The sequence below is a fragment of the Ambystoma mexicanum genome, chromosome 2p (genome assembly GCF_040938575.1).
Source record: "Ambystoma mexicanum isolate Mex_15411 chromosome 2p, UKY_AmexF1_1, whole genome shotgun sequence".
Taxonomy (NCBI): Eukaryota; Metazoa; Chordata; class Amphibia; order Caudata; family Ambystomatidae; genus Ambystoma; species Ambystoma mexicanum.
Window position 1 is genome coordinate 957,752,609 of NC_090923.1, and position 21,329 is coordinate 957,773,937.

Consider the following 21,329-nt stretch of genomic DNA (forward strand, 5'->3'; position numbering starts at 1 on the left):
TATTCCTGTGAGTTCCGTTATCATTCATCCACTCCGAGGGGATCCACAATCCTAATGCACGTTTCACAGCAGTTGCTTGCTGCCTAATTCTTTGTGGCATATGTAGGTAGGTTGTGTACAGGATGGCTGGTTCTGCTGGCAATGCAGTTTGTGCAAGACTTTCCCTCACCCTGTCCTACCTGAGACCACGGGCAAAGGACACAGGAGCCAGAGGTCTTAGATCATTAGTCTATTGAACGCATTAGTCTATTGAACGTCTGCAGTTTAAACCTCTAATTATTGAATCAATTGTATATCCCTACTACAGGCAACTTTAAACCGAGTGAGCGTGGGCAGATCCTGAAGAAGTTCAGCCAGGTGGAGAACACCTGCCTGGAGGCGCTCATGGAGGATGCGCTCAAGCCCTACGTGCCCACCTACTACGGTGTGGTGGAGAAAGAGAAGGATAAGTACATCCAGATGGAGGACCTCCTCAGGAGCCTGGAGTCACCCAGCATCATGGACTGCAAGATGGGAGTCAGGTGAGGTCATGGGTGCACCTCCCCATGTAGGATAGGCTACGCAGATGTTCTGAGGACCAACCTACGAGGTCCAGCAAATTATACATTAAGGGCATGCATAAAAAGGCGATCAAATTAGCCAGTCGCTGGAGCAAGCGCTGCAGTGGCCACCCCAATTATGCTTGCTATGCACCCACCTCTTAAACTGCAGCCCCTCCTCATATCTCATGCTCACTGTATTATCCCCCACCTCGCAAATATCCATAACTTCCTTTATCTGTTACACTCTTTTACCCAGATGCTCCCTCTTCCTCATTCCCCATATTTATTCTAATTAAATAGCTTTTTCTACTGTGGCCAACTTAACACAATTGTTTTGCAGGAACCATTACATGAGGTTCTGCATCAGAAGCTATCTGTGGTGAGGTGGTCTAAGAAGGCACAATTCACACCCATCCCCCACCTCCCTCTCCAATCCACCCTTTTGGTGTTATTTGTGACAAATGGCATTTTAACATACACAACACAAAAATGACAACACTGTAGAATTGTTATATGTTCAGGACTCTGACCTGTTAGATTTCTCGGCAGAGCTCATACTAGGGTTTCTGAGGCCGTTTGTGGCAAAGGGCATGCAGGGATTCCCAAACTTGCATATGTATTGATATCAGAAGTGACATCAAAGAAAAAGACATTACAAGTTTTGTTATCAGTCTTTCATATTCGAGGGTATCATGGGAAGTGACACTACAAGAAGTTGCCATGAGGATGCAAGAGACACCTAATTGTGTGGTGCTCAACATAGAAATTGTCACTTTTATTCATTATGGAGCAGCACTATAGCAAGGTAAACCGTGATTGCTGCTTTTTTTAAATTTTATTTTTTTAAATAGTGTAAGCTGAGAACTAAATCACTTGTAGGGAATCTCAATATAAGCAGGTAAGACTTGTTGAGATTAAATGGTTTGCAAAGAATCACAACATTTGGTGAAGTGGTAAAACTGGGATTTGAGCCCAGTCTGCAATTTAAACACTTGACCACATATCTTCAATGCTGTAAATTGTACAAATATTTGATGAGGTTTGATTTTCAATAGCTGAAATAGTACTTCATTTTACAGAGATGCACTGGAAAGTGCACATCACATAATAACATTGCATGATATTCAGCTGAGGGAGCGCTGTGAACTGTCAAAGGGAAACATAATTTCCCTCTGACAGTTACAGTTCCCCAGCCGCGCAAGGTGAATGAGTAATGCAAGTCTGGAGGCGTTTTTCCTCTCCAGACTTGCATAGCTTATTGGAAATGCTAGCTGGGCAACTGCATTTCTGTTTGTGCAAGGGGGCACTCCTTTGCCTCCTCGCACATAAAGACAGAGCATGCTGAAGTGGGGCATCTGCTCACCCATGCTCAGGCCCCTGAATGCATGTGCAGGAACCAGGAAGCTTCCTGATGCCTGTTCATGCTAGCAGGCACTGGAGCAGAAACCTCAGGACTGTGGCAGAAGGTCATTTTGTTTATGTTCATGTATTTTTTATTTAAATTATGTGTATAGATGCGTGCATGCTTGTGTTGGGTGAATGTATGATGTGGATACTGGTGTGACTGAGCGAGTGCTTTCTGTGTGTATGTTATGTAAAAGTGTGTGTATGTTCATTTATTTATTATTTTAAAATGTGTATGAATGCATGTGTGCTTGTGTTAGGAGTGAGTGCATGATGATGGGTGCTTGTGTGAATGAGAGAGTGCTTGTTGTGTTGTGTGTGTGTGTGTGTGTGTGTGTGTGTGTGTGTGTGTGTGTGTGTGTTTGTGCTGGTCTGTGGAGCTGATTTTGGCAAGTGCAGGGAGGAGGTTTGTATAACAAAGGCATTTTGCAAATGCCTTTACTGCACAATCCCCTCCCCACTGGCCAAATTCGGCCCTCCTTCAGAGGTGCTGTGGAGCCCAGGGGACAGTGATGGCATTTTTTTACTGGACATCTATCATAGATGTCTACTCAATACCATGCCTGCCCGCGGGCCATCCCAGTACCTCGCATACACCCTTAATCACGTTGATTGTGTGAGTGTGTTAGGCGCTGTGAGGATCCAGGGGGTGGGCATGGTATTTTTTTATACTGGCCATTTATGATAGATGTCCAGTAAAACATACCATGTCCACCCCTGGATCCCCAGTGCCTGGCATACCCTCAGTCGCTGTAGTATATCAGGGACAAATATTTACGCCCCTCAAGTTAAAAAATTCACCAGCTGCCACTCAAGGCAATAACACTTCAGATGCTCACTCTAAATTAGAAGTTAGAAATTTGGAGTCAAGGGATGCTTGCTTTTGATGAAAGGTAATATTTAAAAGTGGAATATCCAAGGAGATGGAGGATTTTTTTTCTTCTGGCGAGTGGCATTGGGTCCATCACTTAAACGTTTTCAGAATAAATAGACCGTTATCTGCAACCAACGGCCCTGGCTCTTCGCTTGTATCTACAATGGATATTTTGAAACCATTTCAAGAATTCAAATGGAATGAGAAGTACAGGTTGACAACCCTAGATGTGACCTCTACACACAGGAAATTGATCATACACTAGCTAAAAAAGCAATTGAAGTCTCGTTCACATTTCTTTCGCAACATCCAATGATATAAGAATTGTTAGATTTTACTGTGCAGAATAACATGTTTATCTTCAATGGTGAATATAACCAGCAAGGAGGCTTGCAAAATGTATAAAGGGCGAGAACCATGCAAATGGTACTCGTCCTTGCTGTTGAGTATGGGGATGTTTGAAATTGTATTTGACATTTACTGCAAACGAACCTTGTTTGCAGTAAATGGCAAATACGTTTCACTGTGCGTGGCTGACCTTTGGTTAGAAGCATTGCCCCAAATATAAAGTGTGCTTATGGTTACATGCACCATTTTACAGAAAGCATTGGTAAATATTGTGTCACCCGTCACAATGGAGCGGGTTCATTTCTTTAAGGTAGTGTTTGTAAATTAAGGACCTCGCCATGAAGGTCTAATGGTATTTTTAAGAATTTGTGAGGTCTGAAGCAAGTAAGGGGAGTCGCCTGTTCAGCAAAATTTGCTCCGTTCCTAGCCAACATTTTCATGCGGAATTTTAAGGCAACATTTGCATAGACCAAGTATGTATCTGGAGATCTTAACCATGTAATTAAATGATCCCGCTTCGTAACTGAGAATACCTTTCTGGCAAGGCTCGAAAGAGAACTTTCCCTGCCTCAACAAAAACTAAGGATTCTGTCAGAATGTCCAAGAACTAAGTCACCGTCCTGTGTCAAAACTCTATTTCTAACCTTACACTTGCAACTAAACTAAAAGTGGTTTGCTGTCCTCTTGGTACAGAAGAATGACTACCTTCTTCTGGCCAGGCACACTTCCATGTATCAGCAAAACTGGTTCCTGAGGGCATGGATTACTTCTCTAGGTTGCAACCCTTTCCCAAAGGTTAAAGCAAATTTCCAAAGTAGCAAACCGTTCTCTGGTTCAGAAAGAAACAAAGTTCAAACTCATAGTCCTGGTATCAAGAGAATGGTTTTCCTCTCTTGAATTTTCAAAATATTCAGAAACACACCAGAGGGAATGGTTCTCTCTCGGCGCCTTGCACTGCCAAGAGAATGCCTCCCTTCTTGTGGCCTCCCTGGCTCTTGCTACGATTCTTGCAATGCCAAGGGAATTCCTCTTCACTCTGGTAGTTAGAGTCCCAGACCCTGTATTCTGGACTTTTCTCACCCCTTCTGATTTGCCATCAGTTTTCTTTGCCCCTGGCACCTTTCCGTCAACCCGAAAACCTTATTTCATGGTTGGCGAGGGTTCTGGCACCTTCAGGATGCCTGCAGTCATCTGCGTGACTCGCAGGGCTTTCCCAAACTCCCGAACTTTCTTCTGTTTGCGGCTCCCTGCACTAGGTGGGCTCCCCTGACTTCAGGGACATCTGCAGCCTCTCTCCACCAAATCGCTGTCTCTTCTTCTCGCAAAGGCTTGCTCCGGTCCTTTCAGCTCCCTTCTCAGCATCCCGGTATTCATCCGACTTCATCTCTGTTCTCCGCTTGCTCTTGCGGTTCCTCCAGGGAGGGCTCAACCACTAACATAGTCCTTCTTCCCTTTTTATTGTATGTTTGAATTCGGCTGGTTTAGGCTGCCTAGTCTGTTCCTGTTGGATCCGCGCGGGTGTTGACATTGCTCTGCACCTCCTCGTCTCAGTAGTGATGCTTTCACTCTCCACTTGGTTTCTTCTTCATACCAGTTTGAGTTCATCTTCCCTAAGCAAACCATACTCTTCCTCGTCTCAGTGTTTCCAGAGGGAGTGATACTATCTACCCTACAGAGACAAATGGAAGTTTATGAGGTAGGTGGAATCTGGATAGGGTAAGTGGGTGAGACATGGGGTAATGTATGGTAGACAAAATTAATTCTCTCTGAATAGTCGTCACTGCTCCCGTAGTGGACTTCCCTCCCCAATGAGATCCTCCCGCTGAGTACAACTCCCATGGGGACTATCGGGTAGAGGCCCCACCTCCCTGGCCTCATGAGAACGGTCCCCCATCGAAGCAATGATGACATTCTGGGATTCCTCACATCACACAAATACGAACAGCAATGATTTTGCTTTTGAGGTAAGCTTGATTTACAGCAAATCTAGTATTACATTCCTTGATTTTTTCAATCTTTTTGCATAACAATAAGATTGAAACTAAAACACGCCTCAAGGAAAGAGTGGCTAATTCCCTACTTTTGGCCGGTAGCTGTCATTGCCGTAGTACCATTAAAAGCATCCCTCTAGGGGGATTCATAAGGGAGGGGCAATATTGTCAATTCAAGAAGATTACAATGAGGAAATAGGACCATTCCTTTAAGCAGAGGTTTCAAGAAAAGGGACTGTGGTGCCACCAGCGTGGAGCAAGCCAATGTGTAAACACAACTATACCACCGTTACCTTAACAGAGAGTAATATAGAAAATGTTTGAGACAACAGTGAGCATTTTATCACACAGTACTCCTCAGTCATTTCTTCTCCAAAATAGTGAAAAAAACATTGGGGTGTTTAGCACACAGATAAGGATGTTCGTCAATATATTGAATCCTCGAATAATGTTTAGAACAGATCCACCAGGCAAAAGATAATTCTCCTAGTCATCTACCAGCTAGTAGACAAAGCAGTGAAAACTAGTTATTGTCTGTATGATTTGTATTTTATTGAGGAGCACATTTGAGTGTATGCCCTTATGCATTAAGTGATGCACATGAATTCACAGATGTATTAAATAACCTAATCACAAACAAAGTAATACTTGGCATTGTTTACAATTGCAAAAACCTATATTTGGACAGTACAAATCTACAACTTCAAGTTAAGATAGATTAATGTTTAAAAGCAAACAATCAACGCGTTGCTCTGTACCCAATTGCACAGCATTGGAAAACCACACATGGAGGTGACAAAATGCAAGACCTAACATTTTGAGGCATCGAAAAAATTCTGCAACAGCAAAGAGGCAGAAAAGAGGGATAGTCATACAGCAGCATAAACCAAGAAAGCCATTTTCCCTCAGAAAAATCAAACCTGGTCTAAATAAGGATAGCAAGTACAAGTCTTTCTCTAAAAATCAAAGCGGGTGGGTGTACTGTTTAAATGTCACTTTGGGACTCCTAAACCCCACACTGCATAGAACTTGAGTATTTGTTAAATTGTTGTTTTTGGTAACGTTAATGTTTGTAGGTCAAACTGTTTGATCTGGTCTGAAATTTAATTGGCTCTGATTAGATACCTAAATTTAAATTCTATATAATTTCAATAAACACAATTAGTATCATTACAGAATTGTGGCTCTTTCATCATATAGAATAAAAAAAACGTTTTTTTTTCTGAGATACCCGAAATATTACTTCATGCAAAGAAATCCTCTTTTATTAATGTCAACCCTCCTCTTAATTTAATTTCAATAGGAGGAGCAAGATTTTTTTAAAAAGCCAGTATTTGGAGAACGACTTGTACCACTCCATAATGTCGAATATGTTACTTAAATTAGTAAATTCCAACATCAGCAGCACACGTTTTATAATAGCAATATTGTGACTGCAAACTGTAGCACTCTATAATGGCTGATCTGCTATTTTAATCATCAGTAAATTGACTTCCTCAGCTAAAGCAAATCCAGATGTACACAAAACGCGATATGACTATCACCATTCTGAAATGGCGCAAACAAAAAAGCAAATAACATCTGGTCATACCATCTACCACGCCCTTCCTACAGAAACCCAGTGGCAGCTATCAGACTGCAGGCTCTACATTTTCGGATCCAATGGACATTTTCCTTGACTAGATGAGAACACATTAGTAATGTGAGAGAAAGTGCTGCCCATAGATTTAATTTAATTAGAAGGAAAAGCTGTTCTACGATTTTAAATTACTGATTCAATCCTACAACACAGAATAGACCATTGTATTATTGCATCAAGAGATGACCATACAAATTCTCCAAAATCACACGTTTAAAGAAAAAGGATAGGTAAGGGAAAAATGTTTTATATAAACCGATTAGTAATTTAATTACCAAAAAAGAAGTCCATTAAGTCTGGTTTAAACAACTCTCCTTATACAGATTTACTGAGGGTGCATACAAAACTATAGCACAATTTTAATTTTGTAGGATTTGGGTTAGTTGCAAATTGGAATTCACCATATTGTTTCAATCAATTACAACTTCAAGAATTAAAAGAAGGATGATGTTTATCTATAATTAGTTTAAAAAAAGCATTTCCTATCTTAGTATTGTAGCAAGTGATTTATCAGTTGCAATGACACAGATTAATAGAGAGCCAATTTAATTTCTACAGTCCACTAGTGACTGGCAGGTTAGCAACCTTTACTGCAACATAACGATGACCATGTGCTATGTCCGTGAATTGTCCATCTATTAACCTATTTTTTTTTTACTATGTATAATCAAACTTACAAACGTTAGGCACTTCTGTGTGTTCCTTTTTCTAAGAATATTTTCTAATTTTATTTTTCCTTGTTTATTTTCTTGCTGGAAAAAAATATGCATTGTAATTTTGTTCAATTTATTAAAGACATTGATTTCTATGATTTCAGCTGGCTTGAAAGGTGTGTTTTAGGCCCTTGAGATCATTGGTGTATGACCCATTTAGGCAAGGGTAGGTTTGGTTCAATTAATGTGGCTAGTCTAGGTTAGGCCTGGATTTATTATTTCATACATTGCATATTCTAGTTTAGATTATTTTGTCTGTGTAACAATTTTCTGTATCATTCTTTTGATATCGATAGAATAAAAGTAATACAGTACTGTAAAGAGCAGTGAACAGAAATGGATACATTTTGATTCTGTGTTATGAATAGTATATCTTTTCTTTTTTGAGATTTTTCTCCCACTGCCAATTCAACTTTATGTTCTGTGCCTGTATCTGCCTAACTGGAGGTTTGGACCCATCACATTGCCAATGGAAGTTCCAGTCTCTACCCTACTACTGGATTTTTGTAATTCCTTTTCCTTCGGTGCAATATAGACTATGTATTTTTAATGTGCTTGTATGGCTTAGTGCTGAAATCAAGTTAATCATTGCTACTAAAATATTAATTGGTCAGCGCAGCGGAGAACCTAACTATAAATTCACATAATAAACTAACCTGCCAATATGTGAATCACTATAGAAACATGACAAGAAAAAGGAGTAGGAGTATGAGTATAGCTTTATTTACCCCATCCAGAATAGAGGTCTAGAGCAGCGTGATGTGAGCTTTAAGAAAGTGCCTTTGGATTTTTAGAGTGTATTATCAAGAAAAACAAATAGACTTGAAGAAATTCATATGGTCATATGTTTGTCATTATTTCTAACCAACACAAGGTTCCATTGATACCGATCTATCAATGCAACTGTAGAACAGCCTCCGATAACACATAGCATCAATGTTGAATACCATAAATACATTTGAAAACAAAACACAAAAGCCAACTCGTGACAGCATGGGATAAAGTGATAGAACTAAAGAATATTGATGAGCAAAGAATCCACAACATAAACACTGGTTCAGCGCTGGGGAATTGACGGTCCAGTAAACACATCTAACAAGGAAATAGAAAACCATGAGACCAAGAGGCAAAAACATCATAATATTGTAAAAGACATCAGATCATGTGGCTAATGATGGAGCCCAGGGTTATCATTCTGGGTCACAAACCGAATGAAGGGCTCCCATTCTGCAAGAAATGTAGTCATTTCACCTTTCATTTTACACACGGCTACAACAAACCACAGTTTGACCCACCCTTATGTATGGCATGTTGGGGGACCTCCATTTACGTGCTATCACTACTCTAGCAGCAACCAGAATGTGTGAGTAATGTAGCTGATTTGGCAGACAACTTGTAATGCCCTTCGAGTTCCTCACCTCCAACAGCAAAACCAAAGGTTCCAAGGGGAGTTTCATTACTATCCCAGTAATCCCTTTAATCTGAGCCAAAGCCTCTTTCCAGTAGGACTGGACCACTGCACAGTTCACTAGATATGATAGAGTCCCTGGAGCCTGTGTATATTTCCAACAGCGTTCTGGGACCTTTGGATCCATCTTGCGAAGCCGGGAGGGGGGTAAAACACCATAAAAATAACAAGTTATAAATGTTCTCTTTGAACACCACACATCTGGAGGAATTGGCGGCCCTATTCCACACATTGTATCACATAAGGTCTCCTATGAGAACATTCATCTCTTCTTCCCAGCGTAACATGCAGGCATGCAGGGCCTTAAAGCGGCAGGCATTAAGAACATGATATAATGAGGAAACCTTGCGAGATCCTTGATTGGGGTTGTGTCCCGTTTAACGTTCTGAGACACCTTGGTGTTGGATATAAGTATACTTATCAATATCACGAACCATAAAGATCTGTTTGCGCTTGTCAAAAGTTGGGGGTTGTTCGACTCGAAAAGCTGACCTAACCGCTCTAAACCGCCTTCAACCCATCTAGTAAACCTAATCTGCTGAAAGCCTGGGGGGAATTCTGGGGGGGGTTCCATACGCAGTTAAGGGGAGAGGGGAACGTAGTGCCCTGGTACTTACAAGCTGCTTTGTCCCAATATTCAAACAGAACTCTAGTCGACGGAGGGAGATTAGCCTCCTTCTTGCGAACTATCAACGCCCTCCAGCACCAATCGTGTAGGGGAATCTGAATCTTGGACTTCTCTATATTTAACCAGTGCTTCAGGTTCTGGGCTGCATTCATGCTATCAAACAAAGCGGCCAATTGTGCCGCATTAAGATAGCATTCTATAACTGGGATCCCCAGGCCACCCTTATCCTTGGCTGCCATTAAAGTACATCGGGGAAACCCTCTGAGATTTCTTGGCCCAAATTAATCTAAAAGTGGAAGTTTGTAAATCCCTCGTGGCTTGCTTGCCAACCCAAACCAGGAATGCTTGGAAAACCTACAGTAAACGTGGTAATAATCGTCGTCTTAAGGGCTGTGACCCGTCCCAACCATGAGATAGCAGCTTCAGCCCAACGGAGTAAGTCCGCTTTGGAGGAAGAGAAAAGGTCGGGTATATTCCGCGCATACAGCTGGGGATGGTAAGGCATAATCTGAACCCCCAAATACTTAAGAGTAGTCTCAGTCCACTGGAACTCAAATGCCCTCTGAAGTTCTTGTTTTGTCTCGGGACTCTCAGAAACATTAAGGATGATGGATTTATAGTAATTGATCTTGAAGCCAGAAACTTGATGAAATGACTCTAGTAAGGTGGCTATGCGAGGTAAAGTGGACAAAGCATGATGCATAAAAAACAGGTCGTCATCGGCATAAAGTGCAACCATATGCTTATATCCTCTATATCAATTCCACAGATATCTTCTGCTAGTCTGATTTTACTTGCTAGGGGCTCCAATGCTAGCGCAAATAGCAAGGGGGACAACGGACATCCCTGGCAAGTTCCCCTGGAGAAAGCAAGCGGCTCAGACAAGGCTCCATTCAGCTTTACACGGGTGGTCGGATGGGCACATTTTGCTTCTATTCGTTTCATTAAGAGGTCCAAACCCAAATCCCTTTAACACCTCAAAAAGATAAGTCCAATCCATCCGATCAAATGCCTTTTCCGCATCGATTGATAACACTGGCAATTCCTGCACCCCTCTCGTTTCTTATCGCGCACCATGCACACCTTTATTTTTGTAGGATAATAGTGACTCCCAATGGCCCACTCACTGTTGTCTGCAGCCATCTTCCGCTGACCACTCCCTTAGTTTGCTCTGCGGATAACAGACATGTTAAAAAGTTAGTTGGCCTAACCCAGGAGGAGCCTGTGTGTTATCCAGGGCCTCAATAGAAGCAGAGCTCTTACATCCTGAGCTCCATGCGCGGGCATAGCTGTAAATGACTGACCCTGCAGCAGGAAAGCAACGGCATGACTTTTCCACATGCCACACAGGTTGTGTGCAGGATGCTGTACACAGGCCATGAAATTGGGACTGCCCCGCAAAATACTGGACAATTTGCCACCCTTATCTTCATATTGGTGCCTCCATCATTCGCAGAACAGAGATCAAAGATTGGATGGGCATTGGGGTGGAGTAAGAACTTCTCTTTCACATAACAGGCAGGGTTTTATGCACACTGCCAGGCAGTGTGAAGATGTCACGTTGAATTGTGATATTCCCAGCCAGGCCACTTCTCAACCGCCAAACACTAAATCCTCCTGGCGACTCATATGAGTGCGCTATAATATAGAAACACACTTTCAGACTATCGGACGTGTCTCTCTGTCTCTGTCTCGGTCTGTCTCTCTCTCTCTCGTCTCTCTTTGCGTCTTGTTCCCCCTGCCTCTGTTTTTAGTTATGGCTGAAAAGGGCTTTATATCTCTAAGGCACAGCCAAAGCACATTGTGTAAAAGAAATGACTCAAATTCACAAAAGCCATCACAGGTGTACTGAACATCATTTACCAGATTGGTGGCACGGGATCAATGGTCAAGGTACATATTTTGGTTGGCGGTTTGGTTGTCTCCTTCCTTGAGTGCTGTGCATGCCACATTCCAGCTGGGGTGGCAGTGGTGCTGATGGGGACATTATTGTGCACACGGGCGTGCAGTTGCAGGGATGCCAAACATGCAGCTGGAATCGGACCACAGCAAGAGGTGCTCGTTATCTGGCTCCTCCTTTTCAGGCTGTTTCACTGGCAGCCCACCTGAGAGGAGGGGGCATTGAGCAATCCCCCTATCAGTTCTGTCGTCATACCACGTACCTGAGGGGTGGAGCCTGGTCAATGCCTTTCTCCCACTCCTATTATCTGCGTGCTGGACATTGACAAAATTTACTGGCCGGTCCGGGTGGGTGCGAGACCCCCCCCCACCCTTCGCAAGCAGGAGTGGGGTAAGAAGGCAGATTGTCAGTGTTGTGAGCAGGGCTGATGGGCGTGTTTAGGTGTCAAATAATGTGGGTGCCCTGAATATAGAATGCTGGCTGCTCTGAATAAAAACAAAGTGCATTTTGGGAACTTAGAAGGACCACCAATGTATCAAACATATCTGTGAGGGTTTGGGTCTTGGGTGCACACAACGGCGCTCCATGGACACTTAACTGCAGCGACAATCTGAATTTTTCAGAGGGCCTTTAACAAACATCACACTAATAGCAGAGTCATTAACTCTCTTCACCAATTATCACACTCGTGGTGAGTGCCCTATCCCTTATTACATAGCTAATATTCAAATAATGGCAAATGTGCGTCCTCTCATAGCCAGTGCACCAGCACACTTCACAAGATATATCACGCACCTGGATCCACAGATCCCTGCTCGCGTGTGTCATCTCCCACGTGATTTCGCACCAGGCACTGCACGCTGTTCACTGCAAGTAACACCAGTACAGTTTATGCTGCTTTAGGACTTATAAAAGTTACCCTATGCGAGGTGCACCACTACCCAGGCATCGGCATGGCCACACCAGAGGGGTGCTCCAAAGGCCAATCACTGACTGCTCCCCACAGTCACACGCTCACATTCTATGATCCTACACACAATACGCATAACAACTAATCCAAGCACACTGAGGAACTGAACACCTAAACATCAGAAGGCTACACCTCTCCAACCATCTAATATATTACAGCCATTACCAAAGCTTCACTGGCGGGGCAGCTTTTGGTGCTGGAGGGGCAGGGTAGAGCAAGGGGATGATATCCGTTATAAGGCGATTTTTACACCTACAACTCTGGGACAGGGACATCCTGGGTCACGATCAGCAAGGGAGGCGAGCAAGGATGTGTTTTGGCTCCCCTATTGTTTAATCTATACATATCGAACCTGCCGGTTATGTTGGAGGCCAAATCTTTGTGCCCTCCGAGGATTGGTACTGTTCCTATCGAGTCCATGTTATATGCGGACGATTTGATCATGTTTTCTCGAACTAGATCGGACATGAAAACACTGTGTAACGAACTGGCTAAATTAACGGTTGAACACGACCTGGACGTTAACCTAGACAAATCCCAGATTATGTTGATAACCAACAAGAGGGTGAACAGGGTAATATTAGAAACAGATCTGGGCACAGTCAATTACACGCTGACATACAAGCACTTGGGAGATGGAGTTTGCCCTTCTGGCTATGGGAAGTTGATTCAGAACAGAACAATGTTTCTGCCCTGATGTACTATATGGACGTGAGGTTTTGACATTACCCGATTTCATCTGGTTGGATCGGATTGAGGGAGCATTTGGCAGAAGCTTTTGAGCTTGCGACTCTCTTGTCCCGTTAGAACTGAGCCTTACATCCTTGCGTAGTATGGTGCTAAGAGGTAGGGGCCTATTACATATAAAATCCAGAATGAATCCCGTGTGTAGACTACCGAAGTGCATGGGTAGGACCGACGTGCGGACAATCATTCCCAGTGGAAGGAATTGTGACGCACTGACTAAGGAGCTCTTTGAACAGATCGATTGGCCCTCTAACTTTGAGGGTGTTGGGAAACACGGGTAAATGGTAAGGGCTTTTAAGAGGAAACATAACTGATGAGACTGGTACAAGAACTACTCCCATTTAGCAGGTTTAAAAAGTTGGGAGGCTGTAATTAAGACAATTCATCTAGATAGGAAGGCGCAGCCTTACCTATTATTATGCCCTGACCCAGAAGTTGGGCGTTAACTATTGTTATTGCGAATAAACAAACTGCCATTACTGTCTGTCCGTGGTTCACAATTGGGTCTGGCTATCAAGGAGCGGGTTTGCCGGATCTGCAGACTGCCACACATGCTTGAAACAGCTAAACACATTCTCAGAGTGTGTGAAGCCGGGCCCAATATTACATGTGCAATCTGGGTGGCCTGGTGCACCATCACCGTCTTGTGGCCAATGCTGGATTTGACTTTTATGGACTTCATTGATTCACGGTGCGTCACTCTTTCTCAACTCTCATGCTGGACTTCCTTTGCATCTTGTACTCATGGTGGCCCTGAATCATGCTGTTCCATCTTCATCTTATATCCTGTCTTGCAACATTATGTGTTACTTCTGACTTCTGCAATTGTATTCGCTCTCCCCTCTTGCTTCTCCACTCTTTTTGACTGCTTACTCTCTGTTCTCTCCTCCCCTCCCCCTTTTCCTATCTCCTCCCCTCCTCCCCTTCTATGCACTTACTCTATCAGAATTGTCCCTGGACCTACTATGATAGCAACCTTGTCTGTCGCTCCCCTATCCCCTTACTGTTCTCCCTCCCTCCAGCACTATCTGAAACGGTGTCAGGCCTAGTATGATAGTTGCTTGTTTTGTTCCTCCCCTTCCTTTCTGCACCCCTCTCCCTCACCTTTTGTTTTCCTCCGGCTCTACCAGAAATGTCATCAGGCCTAGTACGGTAGTCGCCTGTCCGTTTCGATTTCCTTCCCACTCTCTCCCTCCCTCCCTTCCTTATCTGTATCTTAGCTCTTGCACTATGTGAAATGTCATCAGGCCGAGTACGATAGTTAATTTCACATCCTTACTGTTCATGGCCTGTAAGAATGTCAATGTATTTTCCTTGTTCCCTCCCTAGCTTGAAGCGCTTTGATACACATTGTGTATAGGCGCTATATAAATAAACTATCATATCATATGAGCCCATTAAAACTCAAAACTTGTGGGCCTGGTGTTTGAACGCACAATCCATTTCCGCCCAACTGGCGTTATAGCGGGTATGGTGGCATGTCAAAGAACAGCTGGGGGTAAGGTTTAAGTCACAAGGTGGGCATTTTCTCAATTACACTGAAAGGTTCTTTTGCAGTAATAGAGGCATGAAAATGTAATTGCACGTGGGTCTTATGTGTTTTATTCTATGCAAATCTTTATCTGTAAGGCTCATTATAACGTCTGACACTATTTGTCATTTGCGAGCTATAGACTACGTCCACTGATCTATTTATTGACTCTTACTGAATGACCACTATTATTGACTAACCAGTTTATTTATTTTCATTGATTGTGTATGCTTGTATTTTGCTTATTACTTGTTCTAGTGATGGATTGTGGTGTTCTTGTTGTTTTAGTGTAATGATGTTCATTACTTATCCAATTGTTATTTATTTACTTGTGTAAAACTCATTGAGCTACATCACAATAACCATTATTATTATTTATTTTAATGGGGCGTTATGTTCCCCTTATTAGCGCATTCGGTTTTACTCGAGTGTAGTGAGGGAGCTGAAACCCATAAAGTGGATTTTGGGGGGTGTTCTGTCCCCCCCCAATCCTTTTTTTTCTATATTGGGTTCAACTACAGTGTTTTCTAACACATTTGCTTTAGAGAAATTGGGTAAAAAGCCCCACAATTTACAATTGCTTACGTAGGGAAACATAAAATATCCAATAGATGGAAGACTAGTTGCCAGAAGACAAAAGAATATTACAACCTTTTCATGATGCTTGTGCATAAACTATTTGCCAGCATTGCCAATGTGAAATACTTTCATGATGGTGTCCACAGTATATGCCTACACTTCCACTGTAAAAGTACATGTTCACAATACCTGAATATTTCCCAGCAGGCCCTGTAAAGCACTTTACTGTGAAGTCTGTGACCACATATTTATCAGATTTTCTTTTTCATGGCGGCGCTCAACAATAAATGGCAGCACAGGTGCTTATGATGTCGGAAACCACAATATGGGCAAGCATGCCACTGTAAAGAATATTTGTGATGCAAGTGTACATGACATATGCCTGACAAAAAAGCCCTGAAACACGTTTATACTGCCTTTGCAGTATATGCCTGTATTGCCTCTGCAAAACACTTAAATGATGGTATAAACCATAAATGGCTGCTCGCTCTCGCTCTCCCCACCATATTTAACTGCACAAAAATGAACCCCAGATCTCTATGAGAACAGCTCACAGTGGGATGATCATTCTGCTGAATACAGGAGCATTCCCCCCGATCCATGCTTCATTACATTCCATATTTTCATCCACAGTTCCCTTAATGGCAGTGATGAAATTCATCTTTTGAATACCACAGATCTTTCCCTTGGACCATTGCCTTATATAAGTGCCAGTTCTCTCCACGTCCTTTGATCACCACAGTGACCAGGATGTCCTGCTGCACACCACATAAACATTCAATGGTCTTGCCCCGAGCAAGGTGGTCTTCTCAGTGGAATACTGCTGTAGAGCACTAATTATTGAATGCATATTTCTATTCTACTTGAGGACGCTCTAGAGCAGGTTTTACCTTGTTCTGGACCTTGTTTTTTCAAGTGTCCTGGGTAATTTAGACAAATGATTGAGGATGTCCATTCTTATTGATTCTCTGGTGTTCAGGGGTATGTTCTGTTTGGCTGCTAGTGCATCAGACTCATTTGTTTGGATGCTTGGTGCCCCCCATTTTGGAGGTACGGGCCCTTTTCATAGTAACTTGATACCTGGTTGTGCACGTATTAGCATATGGAGCTGACAGTTATGTTTTGGAAATTGCTCTTAACCGTACAGTGGAACGATATGGTGATTTATGAGCCTGGCCAACCAGTAGAGATGTTACCTTTTTGATAATTTGGCTGTGTACTTATGCAAGGGCAGTGTACATGAAGTCATTAGACTCATTTAGCATATCTTTACATTTGTGTAGATTACTCAAGAAGGGAGGTGCCTGTACTCCTGAGGAAGGGTTCTCATGAAACACGTTGTGTAATATGTATGACAGGACGCCTAACATCAAGAGACTAAGATGAACATAATTTTTCTTGTTGGTTAAAGTATTCATTAGTGTCCAAAACAATGTAAAATTCTTTCCTTCTCGAATGCAATTTAGTGACTACCTGGTGAGAGTCACTCGTGTGGAGGAAGCAGCACCAATAACATAGACGGGTAATATTCACTATTTTGAATGTTGTGAGTGCTGCCATCCACTTCCTTTCTCCGTTTTGTCAGTGAGCTAGACGCACAAGCAACGCACACACAGACTCCCTCACACGTGCTAAGTCATTCCCACTTGCACACAGATCCACTAGCACGTGCTCAGACTCATCCTCTCTTGCAGAGTCTCTCCCACGCCTGCACACTTTTTAAATATAGACACACAGGCACACACAATCTACATTCATTCACCTGTCTGCGCAATGTCGCCTCTCCCTCTAGTCTGGGGCCTGTGGTTGTGGCAGCACCCGTGTGGAAATGTCAGCCGCAGACACAACACAGGTGGCACTGGCACCTTCCGAGGGGTTGGAGGACCGGGGCAAAGAGGGTCGGTAGGTGTGGCAGTGGCATTTGATGACCGAGGGGCCAGAAATCAGAGCATGCGTGGAGCTACGCGCGCAGTCACAAAAAAGCGTCCTGCAAATGAATCCACCGCACCATGCCCAGCACGGGCAGGAGGCCGGAAGAGCTACAAGAGGTGCTCGCTGCCCGATATAAATGTGTATTTCGGCCCACGCCTGGCCATGCAGGGTGTATGGGAGTCACACTGGGACATAAAGGGCGAGCCTGAGGAGAGGCGCAACTGCTCCCTGTGCCCCCTTCACCCCCACAGCCATGAGAGTGTAAAGCATCCTCACACTAGGGGCATTCCTGGCCTCCCTCTGCACTAGAGGAACCTCCTAGAAAGAGACACACAGGCACACAGTACCCCCGGTTACTTCCGAAGTGCATCCATCAATATAACAGCAGAGCCATCTTGCATTGTCCCTCGTTCCCTGCTAGCCAATCCCAGCTCACTCTGGTTCAGATCCACCGGAGCCCCAAGAGATCCTACAAATGCCAGCAGAGCGTGCCATAAAACCCAGTGACCTCATTTTGTTAAATTGTGTTCTTGGTTACAAATGAACCTTACACAACATTACAATCTCACAAAATTGCAAATTCATCACCAACATATGGAGCATAACATTAATAGAATAATAATTCCCGATTTTAAAATTTCACAATATCATTCATATGCAAAGATTATCCCTTTGAAAACGAAATTCTTGCACTCTTCCCCCCAAATCAAACCTACTTCATTAGTCATTTCTTCTGTGACATAACATGACTCATCTAAAAGTACACAAACTTTCTTCACACTTCAAACGAGTGCCACGATCCCCCTTACACAAATTCCAAAGCGGTGCACCCAGATCAGAAGCTATCCCGATTCCGACCTGAACCTTGACATATGTACAAGTAAAATCCTTATTCTCTATTTTGAATTTTGTATTTTGACTCGTTGGACTCAAACTCCCCTTCTGTTCGCATCCTCCTCGATCTGTCCTCTGCCTTTGGCACAGTCAATCATTCCACCCTCATAAAACGGCTACCTGATACCCTAGGCTTCACGGACCAGGCACTGGATTCGTTGGCCTCCTTCCTCTCGAATAGGCCCTCCGAAGTGCAACTGGCTCATTGCTCTCTATCTCTCTCTTCACTTGTGGCGTCCCTCAGGGCTCTATCCTCTAGCCATGGCTCTTCAACATTTACCTTGCCCCTCTCGCCCACCTGATCACCACGTTCTTTCCTCACTTTCAATGCTATGCTGATTACACAGAGCTCTCATTTAAACTTCCCTCCTCTCCTATCCTTCCTCTCTCATTCCCGACTGTCTGACTGCTTTTCAGCCATGGTGTGATTCTAACGATCTCTGCCCTAATGCCCTTCATTTGGACTCCTGCCCTACCACGCTCTGGCCGCCCTCTTTTAGCCGCCAACCCTCACCCTCCTGTGAGGTAAAGAAACCGGGGTTTCATCTTTGACTCTTCTATCTCCTTCTCACCCTACGTCGCTGTCCTCTCTCACGTTCAGCTTCACCTCCTCAGAGGCATTATCCCTTTTCTCACCTTCCCCCAGAAACTCCGTCTCCAGAGCTCTGGTTCTCTCCAGGCTGGATTACTGTAACAGCCTCTTCCTTAATCTTCCTCTTTCCTCCCTTCGTCCACTTCAACTTATCCAGAATAGGACTGCAAGACGTATCCTTGGCCTCGAGCCAGGGACTGCTTCTCTCCAGCCCTAACATCTCTCTACTTGCTCCCTGTGGCTGCAAGGATCAAATTCAAGACCTGCTGCATCATCCACAAGGCTTTCTGGGGCCTGGGACCTCACTACATACAGCTATCTCTCAGTAAATACCTCCCTGCTAGAGTTCTTCAGACCTCTAGCTCGAACTATCTGCGGGTCAGATGCTTCTCTTAGCAGAGAGTGGGGGTAGATCTTTTTCTTGCGCAGTAGCCTCCCTCTTGAACGGCCTTCCTGCCCCTCTCCGTCTTGAGCCGAATCTCCTCAAATTCCGAAGCATCTCAAGACCTTCCTTTTTTCCGCCTCCTTCCACCTCCCCTGCTAGTTACACCTGCCTCTGTCTGGTTGTCTGTATCCCTCATGAGCCTTACCGGGTCCAGGCCTTCCTTCGACCAGTCTGTCCTAACCCTACCAGCACTTGCCCAGGTGGGATCGATCTCAGTGCCTGTTTTGTCTTCAGTGGGAATCCTTTAGATTCCCCGCCCAAGCTCCATACTGTCTGGAAAGGCAGGAAGCGAGGGAGGAGTCCAAGATTCTGCAGCCCTTAGTCTTCCAACTTGCCTGAAAGGGAACAACTCCCAGTGGGGGGCTGACTGTCCCGATTGGACAGCCAGACCGCCCCGTGCTGCAAAATGCGGGCAGAGAATGCAAGGTTGTGTTGTAGTTCCTGATAAGTACTCCGAACCTGGAAGCTGCTGACAAATCGACCACTGGAGCTGAAAACAAAGAGGAAGATGAAGAAACAAAGGCTGTAACGATTTCCAGCGACCGGAGAACCTGCTGTGTAACTGCAGCCTGCTGTAACCCTTCCAATCGACCTGGGGATCCCGAAAAGGACCCTGACCCAGCGCCTGATGAGATCCACTAGACTCAGGAAGGCCTGCATTTTGAGCCATCCCACGTTATGCTGCAACATTGCGGGGCTGCAATACCCCGATATACTGGTACCTCAAGCCATTGTGCAGTGCACGGTCTTCCAAATTCTGAATCAAGCTGAAACTTTGATGGCATCCTGCTGAAACTCCAGAGACACGATTTGAGTCCTAAAAGTCCCCTCATCAGAGTGCTGGACCTTGCAAACGACAAGAATTCGACCAGCAATATTCAGTCTTCTTCTGGCTCCTGAAAAAGGGGTGCAAAAACCACAGAGCCGCACCCAAGCCATGAGGAAACTCTTGCCTGCAGCCTGCTCCGTTGAACCCTGCTGCAAATTTCCTTCCAAATTCCTGTCTTCCGTCTTCATGAGAAAGGAATCAATCGCTGGGTTTTTGGCTGCATATCCTGAAGTGTTATTGCTTTAACTCTTATTCTGTGCTGAGGTACCCTGTTGGCTGGGGTATTTACTTACCTTAAGCCTGTGTGATTTCTGTAAAGCTTTTTTGGGTGTTTTCTGTGTTTGGGAGTCCTCTCATCCAGTTCACCCAGGCCCACTGCTGGAATCCTCCTAGGGTGTCTTCTGTGAAGACCCTGGACCCTAATGACGTACTTGTTTGAACAGTCTTCCACAGGAACTCTGACTTTGCCTGCAACTGAACCCTATTTCACCCTGCCTACAGAAGGCACCTAGACCACTCGGGTCCCTCTGCTGCCTCAGAGTGAACTCATGCTACAGAATAAGGGAAGGACTGGATAAGAAAAGGATTCTGTCTTGAAAATTATAACAAGTGTTAAAGTAAGTTACTTGTGAAAAAAGATGGTTGTTAACTGCAACTCTGAGAGTGAATAGTTACACAAGTTGTTACTTACCTTGAATGTGTGCTGTGCCATTCTGAAAAGTATATGTAAGGTTATCTTACCCACCTGTGAATTGGTTATGCCTCTTTCCTAACTATTGACTTCACTAACTATTTATTTCAGAGAATAGGTGTATAAGTTCCTCAACCGGGTCTTGCTTCCCCTAACCTGCTGTATAGCCTTTTAAGAATTAAAAAAAATAGTAATAATAATAAGTCTGCCTATGGGGCGTACCTACCTGGAATAGCACTGATTCATTCTTAAAGTGTAACATTGGGTGTTGCTTTCCCTGATCTGCTTTATGCAGATGATAAAACAGTAGGTTTATACATACCTTTAAGTTGCTGATAGCTCCTTTTAAAAGTATATAGGTTTTACTTACCTTGAGTTAGCTGTGTTCCATCCTAAAGAGTTCTTGCTTATCTTAGACTGTGTTCCACTGTGCAGCAAACCAACTGTAATTGTATATTACACAAAAAGGTCTTACTCACCTAGTATAACTCTGTGTTATCATAAATAGTTATTGGTATATACAGTTCCTTGAATGAGTGTTGCACTATTCAGAAGGTATCCTGGTCATAGGGTTGGTGGATTATGTGATTCCTTAACTCGGTGTCACTGTTT

The 21,329-nt window shown here is 43.8% G+C and overlaps 1 protein-coding gene across 1 annotated transcript in view; it reads left to right on the forward strand.

The window, feature by feature from the left end:
* The window catches only part of LOC138566962 (inositol-trisphosphate 3-kinase A-like), a 497,863-nt gene that overhangs the window by 396,756 nt on the left and 79,778 nt on the right, over positions 1 to 21,329 (forward strand). Inside the window, exon 4 of the mRNA XM_069644745.1 lies at positions 308 to 521. Within this exon, the coding sequence (XP_069500846.1) occupies positions 308 to 521 (214 nt within the window). The remainder of the gene's footprint in view (positions 1 to 307; positions 522 to 21,329) is intronic.